The sequence below is a fragment of the Taudactylus pleione genome, unplaced genomic scaffold (genome assembly GCF_031769625.1).
Source record: "Taudactylus pleione unplaced genomic scaffold, aTauple2 ptg000971l, whole genome shotgun sequence".
Lineage (NCBI taxonomy): Eukaryota > Metazoa > Chordata > Amphibia > Anura > Myobatrachidae > Taudactylus > Taudactylus pleione.
In genome coordinates this window covers 1-25,577 of record NW_028285372.1, presented here as the reverse complement: position 1 = coordinate 25,577, position 25,577 = coordinate 1, and the positions used below count along the sequence as shown (strand labels likewise).

The 25,577-nt window shown below is 49.6% G+C and overlaps 1 protein-coding gene across 2 annotated transcripts in view; it reads left to right on the top strand.

The window, feature by feature from the left end:
* Window positions 1-20,670, top strand: part of LOC148454624 (integrin alpha-L-like) — a 110,308-nt gene extending 89,638 nt beyond the window's left edge. The window contains exons 16-20 of one of the 2 annotated variants that reach the window (XM_088460689.1): window positions 2,888-3,009; window positions 3,103-3,251; window positions 9,425-9,579; window positions 11,635-11,748; window positions 20,602-20,670. In XM_088460689.1, coding sequence (XP_088316815.1) covers window positions 2,888-3,009; window positions 3,103-3,251; window positions 9,425-9,579; window positions 11,635-11,748; window positions 20,602-20,670 — 609 coding nt within the window. Of the gene's footprint in view, window positions 1-2,887; window positions 3,010-3,102; window positions 3,252-9,424; window positions 9,580-11,634; window positions 11,749-20,601 lie in introns of those variants that run through there. The other variant, XM_088460690.1, reaches the window with a different exon arrangement.
* The last annotated feature ends 4,907 nt before the right edge of the window (window positions 20,671-25,577 follow it).

Sequence of the window (25,577 nt, the reverse complement as noted above, 5' to 3'; positions counted from 1 at the left end):
AGGGAAATGTAGGGCAGGTCAGATCGATGGGAGCCTGGACAGGGAAATGTAGGGATGGAGGGCAGGCCAGATGGATAGGAGCCTCGACAGGGAAACGTAGGGATGGAGGGCAGGACAGATGGATGGGAGCCTGGACAGGGAGACGTACGGCAGGACAGATGGATGGGAGCCTGGACAGGGAGACGTCGGGATGGAGTGCAGGTCAGATGGTTGGGAGCCTGGAGAGGGAGATATAGGGATGTAGGGCAGGCCAGATAGATGGGAGCCTGGACAGGGAGAAGTAGGGATGGAGGGAAGGCCAGATGGATGGGAGTTTGGACAGAGAGATGTAGAGATGCAGTGTAAGCCTGATGGATGGGAGCCTGGACAGGGAGACATAGGGCAGGTCAGATCGACGGTAGCCTGGACAGGGAGACGTAGAGATGGAGTGCTGGTCAGATGGATGGGAGCCTAGACAGGGAGATGTAGGGATGCAGTGCAGGCCGGGTGGATGGGAGCCTGGACAGGGAGACGTAGGGATGGAGGGCAGGTCAGATGGATGGGAGCTTAGACATGGAGATGTAGGGATGGAGGGCAGGTCAGATGGATGGGAGCCTGGCCTGGTCAGGGAGATGTAGGGATAGAGGCCAAATCAGATGAATGGGAGCCTGGACTGGGAGACATAGGGATGGAGGGCAGGTCAGATGGATGTGAGCCTGACGGGGAGATGTAGGGATAGAAGGCAGGTCAGATGGATGGGAGCCTGGAAAGGGAAACGTAAGGATAGAGGCCAAATCAGATGGATGGGAGCCTGGACAGGGAGATGTAGGGATGGGGGGCAGGTCAGATGGATGGGGGCCTGGTCTGGTCCGGGAGATTTAGGGATGGAGGCCAGGACAGATGGGTGGGAGCCTGGACAGGGAGACATCGGGATGGAATGCAGGTCAGATGGATGGGAGCCTGGACAGGGAAACGTAGGGATGGAGGGCAGGTCAGATGGATGGGAGCCTGGACAGGGAAACGTAGGGATGGAGGGCAGGTCAGATGGATGGGAGCCTGGACAGGGAGACATAGGGATGGAGGGCAGGCCAGATGGATGGGAACCTGGACAGGGGGATGCAGTGCAGGTCAGATGGATGGGAGCCTGGACAGGGAGACGTAGGGATGGAGGGCAGGTCAGATGGATGGGAGCCTGGACAGGGAGATGTAGCGATGCAGTGCAGGTCAGATGGATAGGAGCCTGGACAGGGAGACGTAGGGATGGTTGGCAGGTCAGATGGATGGGAGCCTGGAAAGATAGACGTAGGGATGGAGGGCAGGTCAGATGGATGGGAGCCTAGACAGGGAGATTTAGGGATGGACGGCAGGTCAGATGGATGGGAGCCTGGACAGGGAGATGTAGGGATGGAGGGCAGGTCAGATGGATGGGAGCCTGGACAGGGAGATGTAGGGATGGAGGGCAGGCCAGATGGATGGGAACCTGGACAGGGGGATGCAGTGCAGGTCAAATGGATGGGAGCCTGGACAGGGAGACATAGGAATGGAGGGCAGGACAGATTGGTTGGATCCTGGGCAGGCAGACGTAGGAATGGAGGGCAGGTCAGATGGATGGGAACCTGGACAGGCAGACACAGGGATGGAGGGCAGGTCAGATAGATGGGAACCTGGACAGGCAGACGTAGGGATGGAGGGCAGGACAGATGCGTGGGAGCCTAGACAGGGGGACGGAGGGCAGGTCAGATGGATGAGAGCCTAGACATGGGGATGGAGGGCAGGTCAGATGGATGAGAGCCTAGAGAGGGGTATGGAGGGCAGGTCAGATGGATGAGAGCCTAGAGAGGGGTATGTAGGGCAGGTCAGAAGGATGAGAGCCTAGACAGGGGAATGGAGGGCAGGTCAGATGGATGAGAGCCTAGACAAGGGGATGGAGGGCAGGTCATATGGATGAGAGCCTAGACAGGGAGATGTAGGGATGGAGGGCAGGACAGATGGGTGGGAGCCCAGACAGGGGAATGGAGGGCAGGTCAGATGGATGAGAGCCTAGACAGGGGGATGGAGGGCAGGTCAGATGGATGGGAGCCTGGACAGGGAGATGTAGGGATGGAGGCAGGACAGATGGATGAGAGCCTAAATAGGGGGATGGAGGGCAGGTCAGATGGATGAGAGCCTAGACAGGGGGATGGAGGGCAGGTCAGATGGATGAGAGCCTAGATCAGGGGATGGAGGGCAGGTCAGATGGATGAGAGCCTAGATAGGGGGATGGAGGGCAGGACAGATGGATGAGAGCCTAGATCAGGGGATGGAGGGCAGGTCAGATGGATGAGAGCCTAGATAGGGGGATGGAGGGCAGGACAGATGGATGAGAGCCTAGACAGGGGGATGGAGGGCAGGTCAGATGGATGAGAGCCTAGATCAGGGGATGGAGGGCAGGTCAGATGGATGAGAGCCTAGATAGGGGGATGGAGGGCAGGACAGATGGATGAGAGCCTAGATCAGGGGATGGAGGGCAGGTCAGATGGATGAGAGCCTAGATAGGGGGATGGAGGGCAGGACAGATGGATGAGAGCCTAGACAGGGGGATGGAGGGCAGGACAGATGGGTGGGAGCCTAGACAGGGGGATGGAGGGCAGGTCAGATGGATGAGAGCCTAGACAGAGGGATGGTGGGGAGGTCAGATGGATGAGAGCCTAGATAGGGGGATGGAGGGCAGGACAGATGGATGAGAGCCTAGACAGGGGGATGGAGGGCAGGACAGATGGGTGGGAGCCTAGACAGGGGGATGGAGGGCAGGTCAGATGGATGAGAGCCTAGACAGAGGGATGGTGGGGAGGTCAGATGGATGAGAGCCTAGGGCTCAGGGGTATGACGCCTGTGCAGAGTATTCATCTCCATCTCTGTCTGTCTCCAGCGCATACAGGGTCCTCCAGGGAGCCAAGGTTTTGGTCTGTCCATTCATGGAGTCTTGGATATGACACGGGATGGACTGACTGATATTGTCGTGGGATCTTGGGGTCACGTCACTCTGCACAGGTTGTACTATGTGGCTATGGAGAGTCTGGATTGTCAGCAGCTTTAATTTCTATTAATACAAATGATTTTCCCACTTTCCCATGTGGTATACAGGTCCCGACCACTGCTGGGAGTGGATGTGAACATATCTGCCAGCCCTCTAAATATCCCCATTCCCAATGTGGAGGAGAGCGGCTGTGGGAGAGAGGAGGTGACCTTAGAGGCGTGTGTGACCCGCCAAGTCCTGACCCCCGTATACACAGGTTATCACATGTTATCTGTTACATGTAGCGTCCTCAGAGCATGTGTCCCTGATATTTCCCTGCAACTCACAGATTTCTTATGTGCTGACACCAACCCCAATAGGGCTCAAATCTCAGCACCAAGGGGTATATTCACTAAGCCTTGGGGTATATTTACTAAGCCTTGGGCTATATTTACTAAGCCTTGGGGTATATTTACTAAGCCTTGGGGTATATTTACTAAAGTGAGTTTTTAGAAGTGGGGATGTTGCCCATAGCTATTATCTTCTAGATGTTAAGTAGAATCTGATTGGTATGGGCAACATCTCTCTCTAAATATATCCCTTGGAGAGAGATACAATGGAGAAATAGAAGTACCAGCCAATCAGCTCCTGTCACTTTACAGACTGTGTTTGAAAAATAAGTTAGGAGCTGATTGGCTGGTACTTATTTTTCTCCATTGTTATCTCTTTCTAAGGCTTAGTGAATAGACCCCCAAGATTGTTACACCAAGATGGAGGCAGGAGCCACATGAGCTGGGACCCCAAGATAATAGAGCTTGTGTAATGCTCATTGTCAGGTCACACCAGGTAACGACAGGACACAATACTGACCTTCATCCTGGACATTGAGTGATCTATGCACTGAGCATTATATACAGACATCACACTGTACTATTACCAATATAAAGCCATGTACAGCCAGTTATACAACTACATTTATACATCAACTGCCTATAATTCCTGCCACATGCCCCTCTAATCCGCCAATTTCCTATACTGCCCCTCTCTAATCCCATCCTACTACAGTGCCCCTCTCTAATCCCATACTACTACAGTGCCCCTCTCTAATCCCACGATGCCCCTCTCTAATCCCTTGCTACTACAGTGCTCCACTCTAATCCCATACTACAGTGCCCCTCTCTCCTCCCATAATGCCCCTCTCTAATTCCGTACTCCTACAGTGCCCCTCTCTAATCCCATTCTACTACAGTGCCCCTCTCTCCTCCCATGCTGCCCCTCTCTACTCCCATACTACTACAGTGCCCCTCTCTCCTCCCACGCTGCCCCTCTCTACTCCCATACTACTACAGTGCCCCTCTCTCCTCCCACGCTGCCTCTCTCTACTCCCATACCACTACAGTGCCCCTCTGTAATCCCAGACTATTACAGTGCCCCTCTGTGATCCCAGACTACTACAGTGCCCCTCTCTAATCCCATACTACTACAGTGCCCCTCTCTAATCCCATACTACTACAGTGCCCCTCTCTACTCCCATACTACTACAGTGCCCCTCTCTCCTCCCACGCTGCCCCTCTCTACTCCCATACTACTACAGTGCCCCTCTCTCCTCCCACGCTGCCCCTCTGTAATCCCAGACTACTACAGTGCCCCTCTGTAATCTCAGACATACTACAGTGCCCCTCTGTAATCCCAGACTACTACAGTGCCCCTCTGTAATCTCAGACATACTACAGTGCCCCTCTGTAATCCCACGCTGCCCCTCTCTAATCCCATGCTACTGCAATGCCCTACTCTAATCCCATACTACAGTACCCCTCTCTCCTCCCATACTGCCCCTCTCTAATTCCATACTCCTACAGTGCCCCTCTCTAATCCCATTCTACTACAGTGCCCCTCTCTCCTCCCACGCTGCCCCTCTCTAATCCCAGCCTACTACAGTGCCCCTCTGTAATCCCATACTACTACAGTGCCCCTCTCTACTCCCATACTACTACAGTGCCCCTCTCTCCTCCCACGCTACCCCTCTCTACTCCCATACTACTACAGTGCCCCTCTCTCCTCCCACGCTGCCCCTCTGTAATCCCAGACTACTACAGTGCCCCTCTGTAATCCCAGACTACTACAGTGCCCCTCTGTAATCCCAGACTACTACAGTGCCCCTCTGTAATCCCAGACTACTACAGTGCCCCTCTGTAATCCCATACTACTACAGTGCCCCTCTCTAATCCCACGCTGCCCCTCTCTAATCCCATGCTACTACAGTGCCCCACTCTAATCCCATACTACAGTGCCCCTCTCTCCTCCCATACTGCCCCTCTCTAATTCCATACTCCTACAGTGCCCCTCTCTAATCCCATTCTACTACAATGCCCCTCTCTCCTCCCACACTGCCCCTCTCGAATCCCAGCCTACTACAGTGCCCATCTGTAATCCCAGACTACTACAGTGCCCCTCTCTACTCCCATACTACTACAGTGCCCCACTCTAATCCCATACTAGTGCCCCTGTCTCCTCCTATAATGCCCCTCTCTAATTCCGTACTCCTCCAGTGCCCCTCTCTAATCCCAGACTACTACAGTGCCCCTCTGTAATCCCAGACTACTACAGTGCCCCTCTGTAATCCCAGAATACTACAGTGCCCCTCTCTCCTCCCACGCTGCCCCTCTCTAATCCCATACTACTACAGTGCCCCTCTCTCCTCCCACGCTGCCCCTCTCTAATCCCATACTAGTACAGTGCCCCTCTCTAATCCCACGCTGCCCCTCTCTAATCCCATGATACTACAGTGCCCCACTCTAATCCCATACTACAGTGCCCCTCTCTCCTCCCATACTGCCCCGCTCTAATTCCATACTCTTACAGTGCCCCTCTCTAATCCCATTCTACTACAGTGCCCCTCTCTCCTCCCACGCTGCCCCTCTCTAATCCCAGGATGCTACAGTGCCCCTCTGTAATCCCAGACTACTACAGTGCCCCTCTGTAATCCCAGACTACTACAGTGGGATTCTCTAATCCCATACTAGTACAGCGCCCCTCTCTAATCCCATGCTGCCCCACTCTAATCTCATACTACAGTGCCCCTCTCTCCTCCCATACCGCCCCTCTCTAATTCCATACTCCTACAGTGCCCCTCTCTAATCCCATTCTACTACAGTGCCCCTCTCTCCTCCCACGCTGCCGCTCTCTAATCCCAGTCTACTACAGTGCCCCTATGTAATCCCAGACTACTACAGTGCCCCTCTCTACTCCCATACTACTACAGTGCCCCTCTCTAATGCCATACTACTGCAGTACCCCTCTCTAATCCCATTCTACTACAGTGCCCCTCTCTCCTCCCACGCTGCCGCTCTCTAATCCCAGTCTACTACAGTGCCCCTATGTAATCCCAGACTACTACAGTGCCCCTCTCTACTCCCATACTACTACAGTGCCCCACTCTAATCCCATACTACAGTGCCCCTCTCTCCTCCTATAATGCCCCTCTCTAATTCCGTACTCCTACAGTGCCCCTCTGTAATCCCAGACTACTACAGTGCCCCTCTGTAATCCCAGAATACTACAGTGCCCCTCTCTCCTCCCACGCTGCCCCTCTCTAATCCCATACTACTACAGTGCCCCTCTCTCCTCCCACGCTGCCCCTCTCTACTCCCATACTACTACAGTGCCCCTCTCTCCTCCCACGCTGCCCATCTCTACTCCCATACTACTACAGTGCCCCTCTCTAATCCCATACTACTACAGTGCCCCTCTCTAATCCCAGACTACTACAGTGCCCCTCTGTAATCCCATTCTACTACAGTGACCCTCTCTAATCCCATACTACTACACTGCCCCCCTCTCTCCTCCCAAACTGCCCCTCTCTTCTCCCATGCTGCCCCTCTCTAATCCCATACTACTACAGTGCCCCTCTCTCCTCCCAAACTGCTACAGTGCCCTCTCTCCTCCCACGCTGCCCTTCTCTAATCCCATACTACTACAGTGCTACTCTCTCCTCCCACGCTGCCCCTCTCTAATCCCATACTACTACAGTGCCCCTCTCTCCTCCCACGCTGCCCCTCTCTAATCCCAGACTACAGTGCTGCTCTCTCCTCCCATGCTGCCCCTCTCTAATCCCATACTACTACACTGCCCCTCTCTCCTCCCACGCTACCCCTCTCTAATCCCATACTACTACAGTGCCCCTCTCTAATCCCATACTACTACAGTACCCCTCTCTAATCCCATACTGCTACAGTGCCCGTCTCTAATCCCATACTACTGCAGTACCCCTCTCTAATCCCATACTGCTACAGTGCCCCTCTCTAATCCCATGCTACTACAGTGCCCCTCTCTAATGCCATACTACTACAGTGCCCCTCTCTAATGCCATACTACTACAGTACCCCTCTCTAATCCCATACTACTACAGTGCCCCTCTCTAATGCCATACTACTGCAGTACCCCTCTCTAATCCCATACTGCTACAGTGCCCCTCTCTAATCCCATACTACTACAGTGCCCCTCTGTAATCTCAGACATACTACAGTGCCCCTCTGTAATCCCAGACTACTACAGTGCCCCTCTGTAATCTCAGACATACTACAGTGCCCCTCTGTAATCCCACGCTGCCCCTCTCTAATCCCATGCTACTGCAATGCCCTACTCTAATCCCATACTACAGTACCCCTCTCTCCTCCCATACTGCCCCTCTCTAATTCCATACTCCTACAGTGCCCCTCTCTAATCCCATTCTACTACAGTGCCCCTCTCTCCTCCCACGCTGCCCCTCTCTAATCCCAGCCTACTACAGTGCCCCTCTGTAATCCCATACTACTACAGTGCCCCTCTCTACTCCCATACTACTACAGTGCCCCTCTCTCCTCCCACGCTACCCCTCTCTACTCCCATACTACTACAGTGCCCCTCTCTCCTCCCACGCTGCCCCTCTGTAATCCCAGACTACTACAGTGCCCCTCTGTAATCCCAGACTACTACAGTGCCCCTCTGTAATCCCAGACTACTACAGTGCCCCTCTGTAATCCCATACTACTACAGTGCCCCTCTCTAATCCCACGCTGCCCCTCTCTAATCCCATGCTACTACAGTGCCCCACTCTAATCCCATACTACAGTGCCCCTCTCTCCTCCCATACTGCCCCTCTCTAATTCCATACTCCTACAGTGCCCCTCTCTAATCCCATTCTACTACAATGCCCCTCTCTCCTCCCACACTGCCCCTCTCAAATCCCAGCCTACTACAGTGCCCCTCTGTAATCCCAGACTACTACAGTGCCCCTCTCTACTCCCATACTACTACAGTGCCCCACTCTAATCCCATACTAGTGCCCCTGTCTCCTCCTATAATGCCCCTCTCTAATTCCGTACTCCTCCAGTGCCCCTCTCTAATCCCAGACTACTACAGTGCCCCTCTGTAATCCCAGACTACTACAGTGCCCCTCTGTAATCCCAGAATACTACAGTGCCCCTCTCTCCTCCCACGCTGCCCCTCTCTAATCCCATACTACTACAGTGCCCCTCTCTCCTCCCACGCTGCCCCTCTCTAATCCCATACTAGTACAGTGCCCCTCTCTAATCCCATACTACTACAGTGCCCCTCTCTAATCTCATTCTACTACAGTACCCCTCTCTAATCCCATACTACTACAGTGCCCCTCTCTAATCCCATACTACTGCAGTACCCCTCTCTAATCCCATACTGCTACAGTGCCCCTCTCTAATCCCATACTACTACAGTTCCCCTCTCTAATGCCATACTACTACAGTGCCCCTCTCTCATCCCATACTACTACAGTGCCCCTCTCTAATCCCATACTACTACAGTGCCCCTCTCTAATCCCACGCTGCCCCTCTCTAATCCCGTACTACTACAGTGCCCCTCTATCCTCCCTCACTGCCCCTCAGTAAACCCACACTACTACAATGCCCCTCTTTTATAATGCTCCTATCCAACCTTCCTTCATTCTTTTCCTAGGGCCCCTGGGTCTCACGCTTATACTCTGTCTCATATGGCCCCTGAGTCTCACGCTTATCCTCTGTCTCATACTTATCCTCTGTCTCATATGGCCCCTGAGTCTCACTCTATCCTCTGTCTCACAGGGCCCCTGAGTCTCACGCTTATCCTCTGTCTAATAGGGCCCCTGCGTCTCATGCTTATCCTCTGTCTCATAGGGCCCCTGAGTCTCATGCTTATCCTCTCTCACAGGGCCCCTGAGTCTCACGCTTATCCTCTGTCTCACAGGACCCCTGAGTCTCACGCTTCTCCTCTGTCTCACAGGGCCCCTGAGTCTCACGCTTCTCTGTCTCACAGGGCCCCTGAGTCTCACGCTTATCCTCTGTCTCACAGGGCCCCTGAGTCTCACGCTTATCCTCTGTCTCACAGGGCCCCTGGGTCTCACGCTTATCCTCTGTCTCACGGGGCCCCTGGGTCTCACGCTTATCCTCTGTCTCATAGGGCCCCTGAATGTGTTGCTGCAGTACACTCTCATTCTCGATTCTGAGCGACCTGTCAGCCGAATGTCCTTCAAGAACAACCAGAGGCAGATAAGCAAAACTATCACAATCCAACTCCCAGGAGCTGAGTGCCAGCGTTACTCCGTCCTGCTCCAGGTAAGGTCTCACTGGCTGCCCCCGTCCTGCTCCAGGTAAGGTCTCACTGGCTGCAGCGTGGTACAGCGTGGTGCAGTACAGAGAACACATACATATACAGTGCGGTGCAGTACAGAGAGCACATACAGATACAGCGTGGTGCAGTACAGAGAGCACATACAGATACAGCGCGGTGCAGTACAGAGAGCACATGCAGTTACAGCGTGGTGCAGTACAGAGAGCACATACAGATACAGCGTGGTGCAGTACAGAGAGCACATACAGGTACAGCGCGGTGCAGTACAGAGAGCACATACAGATACAGTGCGGTGCTGACTCTCTATAGGTAGAGGGACAGACACAGTGAGATGAGTCAGTGTGCTAGGACAGAAAGGGGAGGGTTAGGATGAGAGCTGACTCTCTATAGGGAGAGGGACAGACACAGTGAGATGAGTCAGTGTGCTAGGACAGAAAGGGGAGGGTTAGGATGAGAGCTGACTCTCTATAGGGAGAGGGACAGACACAGTGAGAGGAGTCAGTGTGCTAGGACAGAAAGGGGAGGGTTAGGATGAGAGCTGACTCTCTATAGGGAGAGGGACAGACACAGTGAGAGGAGTCAGTGTGCTTGGACAGAAAGGGGAGGGTTAGGATGAGAGCTGACTCTCTATAGGGAGAGGGACAGACACAGTGAGAGGAGTCAGTGTGCTTGGACAGAAAGGGGAGGGTTAGGATGAGAGCTGACTCTATAGGGAGAGGGACAGACACAGTGAGAGGAGTCAGTGTGCTAGGACAGAAAGGGGAGGGTTAGGATGAGAGCTGACTCTATAGGGAGAGGGACAGACACAGTGAGAGGAGTCAGTGTGCTTGGACAGAAAGGGGAGGGTTAGGATGAGAGCTGACTCTATAGGGAGAGGGACAGACACAGTGAGAGGAGTCAGTGTGCTAGGACAGAAAGGGGAGGGTTAGAGCTGACTCTATAGGGAGAGGGACAGACACAGTGAGAGGAGTCAGTGTGCTTGGACAGAAAGGGGAGGGTTAGGATGAGAGCTGACTCTATAGGGAGAGGGACAGACACAGTGAGAGGAGTCAGTGTGCTAGGACAGAAAGGGGAGGGTTAGGATGAGAGCTGACTCTATAGGGAGAGGGACAGACACAGTGAGAGGAGTCAGTGTGCTTGGACAGAAAGGGGAGGGTTAGGATGAGAGCTGACTCTATAGGGAGAGGGACAGACACAGTGAGAGGAGTCAGTGTGCTTGGACAGAAAGGGGAGGGTTAGGATGAGAGCTGACTCTATAGGGAGAGGGACAGACACAGTGAGAGGAGTCAGTGTGCTAGGACAGAAAGGGGAGGGTTAGGATGAGAGCTGACTCTATAGGGAGAGGGACAGACACAGTGAGATGAGTCAGTGTGCTAGGACAGAAAGGGGAGGGTTAGGATGAGAGCTGACTCTATAGGGAGAGGGACAGACACAGTGAGAGGAGTCAGTGTGCTAGGACAGAAAGGGGAGGGTTAGGATGAGAGCTGACTCTATAGGGAGAGGGACAGACACAGTGAGAGGAGTCAGTGTGCTAGGACAGAAAGGGGAGGGTTAGGATGAGAGCTGACTCTCTATAGGGAGAGGGACAGACACAGTGAGAGGAGTCAGTGTGCTAGGACAGAAAGGGGAGGGTTAGGATGAGAGCTGACTCTATAGGGAGAGGGACAGACACAGTGAGAGGAGTCAGTGTGCTTGGACAGAAAGGGGAGGGTTAGGATGAGAGCTGACTCTATAGGGAGAGGGACAGACACAGTGAGAGGAGTCAGTGTGCTTGGACAGAAAGGGGAGGGTTAGGATGAGAGCTGGTAGGCTCTAGTGAAGAAATATGTCTTGAGAACCCATTTGAGTCTATGGGGGAGATAGTTCCAGTAGCTGGGAGCAGCAGATGCATTGGGTATTAGTGAGATGGGAGATCAGCTTGGAGAGAGGTGGCGTCCTCGGCAGAGCGCAGTGCGTGGGGGGGTTTGCGACTGTAGTTCACTACTAAGTGAATCTTTTATAGTAGATTTTTATGTCTGATGTCTCTTTCTCTGTTTCAGGATTGCTCTCTGGAAGATGTCTCTCCTGTGCACATGTCTCTTACACTCTATCCGAGCCAAGATGTCTCTCAGTGGCTCCTCTCTCCCTCGAGCAGTCTGAATGACACCACGCAGGTACATAGAGAACCTTTATATGCAGCATGATTAGGTGGTGGTCAGTAAATGCCGGATGAAAACATGTTGGGGTGATGGTCAGGGCAGTAACTTGCGGGATGATAGAAGCACCTTCTGCATTGCACTGGGGGAGTTGGATATTTAGGGAGCATTTGCTGTGTATCCATATATAGGTTGGCAAAACATGGGGTCACCCTGGAGCCCATGACAGTTCCTAGTGTCTGTTATGAAAATACCAGTATGCCCGTGGCGAACATTTTGCCGTTTTGAGCCCAGAACATACGTATGTAAAATACTTCGATAGAGAATGGCTAGATCACATGTTAATATGACAGAATCGGGGAATAAAAGATGTGTGTGACACATAACCAGCTAATCCACGCCCTTTTATGGGTTTTTGGGATTTTTTTTATTGTAACCTTTTGTGTGTGCGATGATATATTTGGCCATGGACGCTGAAGCAAAATGGGCCATTTCCAGGGGGTATTGCAAGCTGAGCCCCTATAGATGCAAATGATATTGCACTGTAATTACACCTTACTGTCTCCCAGCCTCCCCCCAATCAGCCCCTCCAAGAAGCTCTCGTGGAAAGCAGAGAAACGTGTTGGAGAAAGTAGGTAAGAGAAGAGCGCCCCTACTGCAGCAGCCTCACGTGCTGTGCCGCCCTCGCGCCCTCTGTTATGTAATAGCTACGTTATGCAGCCAGGCGGTCAATAAGGAGCTGAACTGGGCAGAACGTAAACAGTGCAAATACTGAAAAAAATAGTGGTTTCTGGCACAAAAGATAAATGTGTCTGCCCAATCCTCTATACTAACACCTGCCCACTCCTCTTTACCAACACCTGCCCACTCCTCTTTACCAACACCTGCCCACTCCTCTATACTAACACCTGCCCGATCCTCTATACTAACACCTGCCCACTCATCTATACTAACACCTGCCTACTCCTCTATACTAACACCTGCCCACTCCTCTATACTAACTCCTGCCCAATCCTCTATACTAACACCTGCCCAATCCTCTTTACCAACACCTGCCCACTCCTCTATACTAACACCTGCCCACTCCTCTATACTAACACCTGCCCACTCCTCTATACTAACACCTGCCCACTCCTCTATACTAACACCTGCCCGATCCTCTATACTAACACCTGCCCACTCCTCTATACTAACACCTGCCCACTCCTCTATACGAACACCTGCCCACTCCTCTATACTAACACCTGCCCGATCCTCTATACTAACACCTGCCCGATCCTCTATACTAACACCTGCCCGATCCTCTATACTAACACCTGCCCGATCCTCTATACTAACACCTGCCCACTCCTCTATACTAACACTTGCCCGATCCTCTATACTAACACCTGCCCGATCCTCTATACTAACACCTGCCCGATCCTCTATACTAACACCTGCCCAATCCTCTATACCTGCCCACTCCTCTATACTAACTCCTGCCCAATCCTCTATACTAACACCTGCCCAATCCTCTTTACCAACACCTGCCCACTCCTCTATACTAACACCTGCCCGATCCTCTATACCTGCCCACTCCTCTATACTAACTCCTGCCCAATCCTCTATACTAACACCTGCCCAATCCTCTTTACCAACACCTGCCCACTCCTCTATACTAACACCTGCCCGATCCTCTATACTAACACCTGCCCACTCATCTATACTAACACCTGCCCACTCCTCTATACTAACACCTGCCCACTCCTCTATACTAACACCTGCCCGATCCTCTATACCTGCCCACTCCTCTATACTAACTCCTGCCCAATCCTCTATACTAACACCTGCCCACTCCTCTATACTAACACCTGCCCACTCCTCTATACTAACACCTGCCCACTCCTCTATACTAACACCTGCCCACTCCTCTATACTAACACTTGCCCGATCCTCTATACTAACACTTGCCCACTCCTCTATACTAACACCTGCCCGATCCTCTATACTAACACCTGCCTACTCCTCTATACTAACACCTGCCCACTCCTCTATACTAACACCTGCCCGATCCTCTATACCTGCCCACTCCTCTATACTAACTCCTGCCCAATCCTCTATACTAACACCTGCCCAATCCTCTTTACCAACACCTGCCCACTCCTCTATACTAACACCTGCCCGATCCTCTATACTAACACCTGCCTACTCCTCTATACTAACACCTGCCCACTCCTCTATACTAACACCTGCCCAATCCTCTATACCTGCCCACTCCTCTATACTAACTCCTGCCCAATCCTCTATACTAACACCTGCCCAATCCTCTTTACCAACACCTGCCCACTCCTCTATACTAACACCTGCCCGATCCTCTATACCTGCCCACTCCTCTATACTAACTCCTGCCCAATCCTCTATACTAACACCTGCCCAATCCTCTTTACCAACACCTGCCCACTCCTCTATACTAACACCTGCCCGATCCTCTATACTAACACCTGCCCACTCATCTATACTAACACCTGCCCACTCCTCTATACTAACACCTGCCCACTCCTCTATACTAACACCTGCCCGATCCTCTATACCTGCCCACTCCTCTATACTAACTCCTGCCCAATCCTCTATACTAACACCTGCCCACTCCTCTATACTAACACCTGCCCACTCCTCTATACTAACACCTGCCCACTCCTCTATACTAACACCTGCCCACTCCTCTATACTAACACCTGCCCACTCCTCTATACTAACACTTGCCCGATCCTCTATACTAACACTTGCCCACTCCTCTATACTAACACCTGCCCGATCCTCTATACTAACACCTGCCTACTCCTCTATACTAACACCTGCCCACTCCTCTATACTAACACCTGCCCGATCCTCTATACTAACACCTGTCCAATCAGGCTAAGAATCAATAAATAAGTTAAAAAAAAGTTGTAAGAGATGAAAGGCGATACATATAATGACAATCTGAGAAATAAATGATAGAGTGATGGAATCTGGACTGATACAAGATCCTAGTAACAGCAAATTATACTTATACCACAGGTCGTCACCAAGCAACGGTCCTGTTAGCTTCATTGATAATGTGTAATAACGTAATGGAAACAAGTCAAATTTCCTTAGGTGTGTATAGAAGAAACAGGACGGTGAGGTAGACTCTCCCAGAACTAGAATAGATCCTCACCAGCGCTTATACACTGCATCCGAAACGCCGTACTACATATACAGTGCATCCGGAAAGTATTCACAGCGCTTCACTTTTTCCACATTTTGTTATGTTAAACCCTTATTCCAAAATGGAATAAATTAATTTTTGTCCTGAAAATCCTACACACAATACCCCATAATGACAACGTGTAAGAAGTTTTTTTGCGATTTTTGCAAATTTAATTAAAAAAACCCTAAGAAATAGCACGTACATAAGTATTCACAGCCTTTGCTCAATACTTTGTTGATGCACCTTTGGCAGCAATTACAGCCTCAAGTATTTTTGAATATGATTCCACAAGCTTGGCACACCTATCTTTGGGCAGGTTCACCCGTTCCTCTTTGCAGCACCTCTCATGCTCCATCAGTTTGGATGGGAAGCGTCGGGGCACAGCCATTTTCAGAACTCTCCAGAGATGTTCAATCGGATTCAAGTCTGGGCCCTGGCTGGGCCACTCAAGGACACTCACAGAGTTGTCCTGAAGCCACTCCTTTGATATCTTGGCTGTGTGCTTAGGGTTGTTGTCCTGCTGAAAGGTGAACCTTCGCACCCATTCTGAGGTTGAGCGCTCCGGAGCAGGTTTTCATCCAGTATGTCTCTGTACATTGCTGCATTCATCTTTCCCTCTATCCTGACTAGTCTCCTAGTTCCTGCCACTGAAAAACATCCCCACAGCATGATGCTGCCACCACCATGCTTCACTGTAGGGATGGTATTGGCCTGGTGATGAGTGGTGCCTGGTTTCCTCCAAACATAACGCCTGGCATTCACGCCAAAGAGTTTAATCTTTGTCGCTCATGGTCTGAGAGTCCTTCAGGTGCATTTTGGCAAACTCCAGGCGGGCTGCCATGTGCTTTTTACTAAGGACTGGATTTCATCTGGCCACTCTACCATACAGGCCTGATTGGTGAATTGCTGCAGAGATGGTTGTCCTTCTGGAAGGTTCTCCTCTTTCCACAGAGAAATGCTGTAGCTCTGACAGAGTGACCATCGGGTTCTTGGTCACCTCCCTGACTAGGGCCCTTCTCCCTCGATCCCTCAGTTTAGAGGAAGAGTCCTGGTGGTTCCGAACTTCTTCCATTTACGGATGATGGAGGCCACTGTGCTCATTGGGACCTTCAAAGCCACAGATATTTTTCTGTACCCTTCCCCAGAATTGTGCCTCGAGACAATCCTGTCTCGGAGACATACAGACAATTCCTTGGACTTCATGCTTGGTTTCTGCTCTGACATGCACTGTCAAGTTTTTTGTTCACATTGATTATTGGTTTTACAAGCTTTTTTTTATATATCGAGAAACTACTACTTGGAATAAAAATTATCACCTTTGCCGTATCTGTGAGATTCACTACGCCATCTGGTTAATTAAAGATACCTTTATAGGCGGATCCCCCTAAAAATACATGTGAGTTGGGGTACTCCAGCATTCGTACTACCCACACGTAGTGATGTAAAGATACCCATATATATTTTTGCCACTTAAAGTTGAAGTGAGTTTTCGGTACGCCGTATTATATATAGTAGCGGTGGTGAGAATCTATCCTAGTTCTGGGAGAATCTACCTCACCGTCCTGTTTCTTCTATACACACCTAAGGAAATTTGACTTGTTTCCATTACGTCCTTTTGTCGTTTTTTCTTTCCTATATTGACCACCATCGAAAATATCAATCAAGCTAATAGAACGTAAACAGTGTCTGCACATGGCTAGGGCGCCGGATCCATGTGAGAGCACAGACCACCAGTAGTGCGTGAGAACAGCAGCTGGCGGCGGTCACCCCTACCCCGCTTCCCCCTAGTCACTGTGCCGGCTCTGTGTTCTGATTCGTTCGCTATACCAAAGCATTTATTATGGTTTCTGTCACATTTTATTTATTTTTTTCCATCAAATTTTTTTACAGTTTTATTTTATTTATATTCTGTAATTTATTGCTGATTGGAATCACATGAATATCTTAATTAGTCTGAGATATTCAAATTCGAAGAGCGTCACAAAATTAGAGTATAGACGCCAACCAAAGTCTTTAGGGACCAAACTTGATTGTAGTACCGGAAAACCACAGTCTCTAATTGGCTCGGTCACACTTCCCACCACCTTCCGCGAGTGGCAGTCCAGCTTCTCAAAACACCGTTAGGTGAAACGGCAGAAATAAAACCTGTTATATATAGTGCAGCATATAACGTTGCGCTTTACAATTGTAAACATTAATAGAACAAAACTGGGTAATAACAGACAGATATATAGGTAGGAAGGCCCTGCTCGCTAGCTTACAATCTATAGGGAAATAGGAAATAGGCATTGATACACAAGGATAGGTGCTATATATTGCAGTTTTGGTCCAGCCAGGAGGCAGAGTATCTTGGTTGGCTGCATGATCCAGTCACACAGGAATGTCGACCAAATGTCAGGAGTATGTGAAAGACAATGTGTGAGGTTATGTGTGGACTATGAGAGGGGATGTAATTAGATATGGAAGCTATGAAGGTTATGTGGGAGATTCTGCAATCTGATAAGCTTGTCTGAAGAGGTGAGTTTTCAGGGATCGCTTGAAGGATTGGAGACTAGAGGAAAGTCTTATTGTGCGTAGTAGGGCATTCCATAGAGTGGGTGCAGCCCGAAGAAAGTCCTGTAACCGTGATGGGATGAGGATGACCCAGGATGGGAACTCTATAGCCTCTGCTTCAGTTAATGTTAGCATATAACCTCAAAAGGTACATGAAGTTTCTATAGTGCAGCATTTTTGTAAACTAAAAGTCTTTATTTTGCACATAAACTGACTGGAAAACAACGTACATAAAAACAGAAAGGAGGTTTCTTAGCTTATACAAGATGGTTTAGTCACCAGGTCACCTTTCTGAAATAAACTCTTTACAGGAAAGGAGAGGAGGGTCAATACTACATTATCCTCCTCTCCTTTCCTGGAATCTTCATGTACTTTTTGAGGTTATATGCTAACATTAACTGAAGCAGAGTCTATAGAGTTCCCATCCTGGGTCATCCTCAGTACGGAGTAATAAAGATCTCTGCTGATACGCTTTCTAATAGTGTCATTACGGTACACATAATTTATTCTGAGTGACAGAGGGGAAGCGGGTTACAAAGGAGGACAGGTAGGAGGACAGAGGGACAGCGGGTTACACAGGAGGACATGTAGGAGGACAGAGGGACAGCGGGTTACACAGGAGGACATGTAGGAGGACAGAGGGACAGAGGGTTACACAGGAGGAGATGTAGGAGGACAGAGGGGCAGCGGGTTACACAGGAGGACATGTAGGAGGACAGCGGGTTACACAGGAGGACATGTAGGAGGACAGGAGGACAGCGGGTTACACAGGAGGACATGTAGGAATGTAGGAGGACAGAGGGACAGCGGGTTACACAGGAGGACATGTAGGAGGACAGAGGGACAGCGGGTTACACAGGAGGACATGTAGGAGGACAGAGGGACAGCGGGTTACACAGGAGGACATGTAGGAGGACAGAGGGACAGCAGGTTACACAGGAGGACATGTAGGAGGACAGAGGGACAGCGGGTTACACAGGAGGACATGTAGGAGGACAGGAGGACAGCGGGTTACACAGGAGGACATGTAGGAGGACAGGAGGACAGCGGGTTACACAGGAGGACATGTAGGAATGTAGGAGGACAGAGGGACAGCGGGTTACACAGGAGGACATGTAGGAGGACAGGAGGACAGCGGGTTACACAGGAGGACAGAGGGGCAGCGGGTTACACAGGGGGACATGTAGGAGGACAGAGGGACAACTGGTTACACAGGAGGACATGTAGGAGGACAGAGGGGCAGCGGGTTACACAGGAGGACATGTAGGAGGACAGAGGGACAGCGGGTTACACAGGAGGACATGTAGGAGGACAGAGGGACAGAGGGTTACACAGGAGGAGATGTAGGAGGACAGAGGGGCAGCGGGTTACACAGGAGGACATGTAGGAGGACAGAGGGACAGCAGGTTACACAGGAGGACATGTAGGAATGTAGGAGGACAGAGGGACAGCGGGTTACACAGGAGGACATGTAGGAGGACAGAGGGACAGCGGGTTACACAGGAGGACATGTAGGAGGACAGAGGGACAGCGGGTTACACAGGAGGACATGTAGGAGGACAGAGGGACAGCGGGTTACACAGGAGGACATGTAGGAGGACAGAGGGACAGCGGGTTACACAGGAGGACATGTAGGAGGACAGAGGGACAGCGGGTTACACAGGAGGACATGTAGGAGGACAGAGGGACAGCGGGTTACACAGGAGGACATGTAGGAGGACAGAGGGACAGCGGGTTACACAGGAGGACATGTAGAAATGTAGGAGGACAGAGGGACAGCGGGTTACACAGGAGGACATGTAGGAGGACAGAGTGGCAGCTGGTTACACAGGAGGACATGTAGGAGGACAGAGGGACAGCGGGTTACACAGGAGGACATGTAGGAATGTAGGAGGACAGAGGGACAGCGGGTTACACTGGAGGACATGTAGGAGGACAGAGGGACAGCGGGTTACACAGGAGGACATGTAGGAGGACAGAGGGACAGCGGGTTACACAGGAGGACATGTAGGAGGACAAAGGGACAGCGGGTTACACAGGAGGACATGTAGGAGGACAGAGGGACAGCGGGTTACACAGGAGGACATGTAGGAATGTAGGAGGACAGCGGGTTACACAGGAGGACATGTAGGAGGACAGAGGGACAGCGGGTTACACAGGAGGACATGTAGGAGGACAGAGGGACAGCGGGTTACACAGGAGGACATGTAGGAGGACAGAGGGACAGCGGGTTACACAGGAGGACATGTAGGAGGACAGAGGGACAGCAGGTTACACAGGAGGACATGTAGGAGGACAGAGTGGTAGCGGGTTACAGAGGAGGACATGTAGGAGGACAGAGGGACAGCGGGTTACCCAGGAGGACATGTAGGAGGACAGGAGGACAGCGGGTTACCCAGGAGGACATGTAGGAGGACGGAGGGACAGCGGGTTACACAGGAGGACATGTAGGAGGACAGAGTGGTAGCGGGTTACAGAGGAGGACATGTAGGAGGACAGGAGGACAGCGGGTTACCCAGGAGGACATGTAGGAGGACAGGAGGACAGCGGGTTACCCAGGAGGACATGTAGGAGGACGGAGGGACAGCGGGTTACACAGGAGGACATGTAGGAGGACAGAGGGACAGCGGGTTACACAGGAGGAGATGTAGGAGGACAGAGGGGCAGCGGGTTACACAGGAGGACATGTAGGAGGACAGAGGGACAGCGTGTTACACAGGAGGACATGTAGGAGGACAGAGGGACAGCGGGTTACACAGGAGGACATGTAGGAGGACAGCGGTTACACAGGAGGACATGTAGGAGGACAGAGTGGCAGCTGGTTACACAGGAGGACATGTAGGAGGACAGAGTGGCAGCTGGTTACACAGGAGGACATGTAGGAGGACAGAGGGACAGCGGGTTACACGGGAGGACATGTAGGAGGATAGCGGGGCAGCGGGTTACACAGGAGGACATGTAGGAGGACAGAGGGTTACACAGGGGGACACAGGGTCTCATATCACAAGTACATACTGCCCCTATCACTTCCCAGGTGAGCTGACATTTCGGGCCCTAGGTGCATTACCTGTAAGATCAGTGACATTTGTTTCCTATGGTTTCTGTAGATTCCCTTCCAAGTCTGTGGCAGCGGAGGCAGCTGTCAGCCCGACCTTCACATCCACATCCTGGAGTAAGTATCTCTTCTATCAATTATAATGATACTTTCATAGAGAGAACTTCTACTATCAACCAACCAACGTGTGAGATACAGAAATTCTCCTTAAAGGTTTTGGCTCTGTTTAGATTATTCTTTAAAATTTTAAAAAACTGGAAGTTCATGTAATTTGGTTATTGTTCCTACAATATTAACATAAATAACATTAATTGCCAGTCTTTGCCTATAGATTCCAGTCTTTGCCTATAGATTGCCAGTCTTTGCCTATAGATGCCAGTCTTTGCCTATAGATTGCCAGTCATTGCCTATAGATGCCAGTCTTTGCCTATAGATTGCCAGTCTCTGCCTATAGATTGCCAGTCTTTGCCTATAGATTGCCCGTCTTTGCCTATAGATTGCCAGTCATTGCCTATAGATGCCAGTCTCTGCCTATAGATTGCCAGTCACTACCAGTTACTTGTGACAACCTCACAGCTCACAATATTGCTTTCAGCACTTTGACCACAGTTTTAGTATAAGAATGGAGATTTTTTTTACGCCAGCAGAAATCTTTTTTAAACTTGTGATATTTGGGGGTGCAGATAATGGGGGTACCAGCTCACACAGCAGCTGACACTGGAAAACACACCAAGCACATTTCTTTTCCATTTCATTACAAAAAACTGGTACAGGTTGAGTCTCCCCTATCCATGCTTGGGACCAGGGGTATTTTGGATAATGGAATATTCCGTATTTTTGAATATTTGCATTTTATTATGAAAAATCTTGGGAATGGGTCCCAAATATACACACAGAATGCATTTATGTGTCATACACACCTTATACACACAGCCTGAAGGTTATTTTATACTGTATTTTAATAATTTTGCTTTAAAGAAAGTTTGTGTACATTGAACCATCAGAAAGCAAAGGTGTCACTATCTCAGTCATACAAAAAATATTCCGTATTTGGATCTGGGAGACTCAGCCTGTAGTAGTTTTGTTACCCACCAGGAACAGAACTGGTCTGTGTGAGATGTTTTGGGGTGCAGATTATGGGGGGGGGTACCATCGCACACAGAACAGTAATATGCGCTGTGTTACTATACACACACTTCTTGAAATACACAATATTAATAAATTGAATTATAAAAAAAATTATTGCAAAAAAAACCAGCACTTTTATTTTTTCAAAATAACCTACAATAGTCTCTTCTAATAGGAAAAGACAACAAAGAGGTCATTATAGGGGTGCAGCGTGTGAGTGGGCAGAGTGTGTGTGAGTGGGCAGCGTGTGTGATTGGGCAGAGTGTGGAGTGTGTGTGAGTGGGCAGAGTGTGTGTGAGTGGGCAGCGTGTGTGTGAGTGGGCAGCGTGTGTGAGTGGGCAGAGTGTGTGAGTGGGCAGTGTGTGTGAATGGGCAGAGTGTGAGTGGGCAGCGTGTGTGAGTGGGCAGAGTGTGGAGTATGTGAGTGGGCAGAGTGTGTGTGAGTGGGCAGAGTGTGTGTGAGTGGGCAGTGTGTGTGAGTGGGCAGACTGTGTGTGAGTGGGCAGCGTGTGTGTGTGGGTGCAGAGTGTGTGTGAGTGAGTGGGCAGAGTGTGTGTGAGTGGGCAGCGTGTGTGTGTGGGTGCAGAGTGTGGAGTATGTGAGTGGGCAGCTCAGACCCAGCAGGGAATAATTAGGACAGATAAGCCATATACTGTAGTGACAGATTTCCTTTAGAAAATAAAAAATACAGATTCAGTTTAACAAATAATGAAGAGCATCACATATACAGTCACATAGACACCTATAGCTATAATTACACATACAGTCAGGTGCATAAATATTGGGACATTGACAGAATTGTCATATTTTGGCCTCTAGTCACCACCACAATGGCTTTGAAATGAAACAAACAAGATGTGATTTACCTGCAGACTTTCAGATTTAATTTGAGGGTAATTACATCCAAATCAGGTGAACGGTGTAGGAATTACAATGGTTTCTATATGTGCCTCCCACTTTTTAAGGGGCCAAAAGTAATGGGACTATCAACTCCAAAGCTATTTCATGGACAGGTGTGGGCTATTCCCTCGTTATTTCATTATCAATTAAGCAGGTAAAAGGTCTGGAGTTGATTCTAGATGTGACATTTGCATTTGGAATCAGTTACTGTCGACTCTCAATATGAGATCCAAAGAGCTGTCACTATCAGTGAAGCCATCATTAGGCTGAAAAATCAAAACAAACCCATCAGAGAGATAGCAAAAACATTAGGTGTGGCCAAATCAACTGTTTGGAACATTCTTAAAAAGAAAGAACGCATCGGAGAGCTCAGCAACACCAAAAGACCCGGAAGACCACGGAAAACAACTGTGGTGGATGACAGAAGAATTATTTCCCTGGTGAAGAAAAACCCCTTCACAACAGTTGGCCGAATCAAGAACACTCTCCAGGAGGTAGGTGTATATGTGTCAAAGTCAACAATCAAGAGAAGACTTCACAAGAGTGAATATAGAGGGTTCACCACAAGATGTAAACCATTAGTGAGCCACAAAAACAGGAAGACCAGATTAGAGTTTGCGAAACAACATCTAAAAAAGCCATTACAGTTCTGGAACAACATCCTATGTACAGATGAGACAAAGATCAACTTGTACCAGAGTGATGGGAAGAGAAGAGTATGGAGAAGGAAAGGAACTGCTCATGATCCAAAACATACCACCTCATCAGTGAAGCATGGTGGTGGTAGTGTCATGGCATGGGCATGTATGGCTGCCAATGGAACTGGTTCCCTTGTATTTATTGATGATGTGACTGCTGACAAAAGCAGCAGAATGAATTCTGAAGTGTTTCGGGCAATATTATATGCTCATATTCAGTCAAATGCTTCAGAACTCATTGGACGGCGCTTTCACAGTGCAGATGGACAATGACCCGAAGCATACTGCAAAAGCAACCGGAGAGTTTTTTAAGGCTAAAAAGTGGAATGTTATGCAATGGCCAAGTCACTCCCCTGACCTGAATCCGATTGAGCATGCATTTCACTTGATGAAGACAAAACTGAAGGGAAAATGCCCCAAGAACAAGCAGGAACTGAAGACATTAGCAGTAGAGGCCTGGCAGAGCATCACCAGGGATGAAACCCAGCGTCTGGTGATGTCTATGCGTTCCAGACTTCAGGCTGTAATTGCCTGCAAAGGATTTGCAACAAAGTATTAAAAAGTGAAAGTTAGATTTAGGATTGTTTAGTTTGTCCCATTACTTTTGGCCCCTTAAAAAGTGGGAGGCACATATAGAAACCATTGTAATTCCTACACCGTTCACCTGATTTGGATGTAATTACCCTCAAATTAAATCTGAAAGTCTGCAGGTAAATCACATCTTGTTTGTCTCATTTCAAAGCCATTGTGGTGGTGACTAGAGGCCAAAATATGAAAATTCTGTCAATGTCCCAATATTTATGGACCTGACTGTAGGAGGCTGTTTGTGTGCAGTGTGTGTGTGTGTGCGGCGAGTGTGTGTGTGCGGCGAGTGTGTGGAGTGTGCAGTGTGTGTGGAGTGTGCAGTGTGTGTGGAGTGTGCAGTGTGTGTGGAGTGTGCAGTGTGTGTGGGGAGTGTGTGTGTGTGGTGTGTGCGGTGAGTGTGTGTGTGTGGAGTGTGCAGTGTGTGTGGGGAGTGTGTGCAGTGTGTGTGGGGAGTGTGTGTGTGTGGTGTGTGCGGTGAGTGTGTGTGTGTGGAGTGTGCAGTGTGTGTGGGGAGTGTGTGCAGTGTGTGTGGGGAGTGTGTGTGTGTGGTGTGTGCGGTGAGTGTGTGTGTGGAGTGTGCAGTGTGTGTGGAGTGTGCAGTGTGTGTGTGCGGTGAGTGTGTGTGTGGAGTGTGCAGTGTGTGTGGGGAGTGTGTGTGTGTGGTGTGTGCGGTGAGTGTGTGTGTGCAGTGTGTGTGGGGAGTGTGGAGTGTGTGTGTGTGGTGTGTGCGGTGAGTGTGTGTGTGCAGTGTGTGTGTGTGTGGAGTGTGTGTGGGGAGTGTGTGCAGTGTGTGCGGTGATAACGCGAGGTGTTTTGGATATTGTTTTTAAACCTTATTTATTATTAGAAGAAATGGAATAATTCACACCAATACCAACTTTAAAATAAATGACAATGTTTTACTTAAAAAGCAAATGAATTATACATGTATTAGGGTATTATGGTCATAGCAGACTTACAACATAAACAACAACAAGTTCAGTAACAGTAACAAAATGAATATTTGCATTACCTAGCACAGACCCACAAGGTGACAGTCAGCCATGTTTATACTTACAGCCCGGCGCCCCGCGACTCTCTCCACCTACGATCTCTCCTGCTCAGCCCGACTGACCGACCCCTTTTTGATCAATCTTTTATACTTTTTCCTCTTTGCTACTGACATATTCTAAACTGACGAATATTAATTAATTAATTCAATATTCATGCGCACTAAACATTTCACTAATTATATATTTTAATCATAACAAAACCTATAATCTCCTTTCTATGTTCTCAAAATACCGGTGACCACTTATAGGCCAAGGCTGTCCTGATTATCTCCCTCCTTGTTTAGCCAGATCTGAGACCTCCTGTCTCCTAGTCTGTTCATACTCAACTAACCCATTATTCTGTCTTGCTAGAGGAGAAATGGTTTTGATCAGTTCTAATTTATACCTATTTCTGTAATAACACTTATACCTTTAGATTATACAAAATTAAACAATAAATTTGGTAATTGGCTGACCTTTACGGCGGCAGGGTCTGGAAAGGACCTCACCCGAGTATCGCTTACGGCTTCCGCTTGGAGTTGGGGTTAGATTAGGGTCTTGTGTCAAAAAAAAAAAAAAAAAAGACACTAAAAAAAAAACTGTAGACAGCAGTGTATGCAACTTGTGTGAGTGATCTATAACTTTTTTCCTCCTTAAAAAAAAGAAAAAAAAAAAGAGGAAAAAGT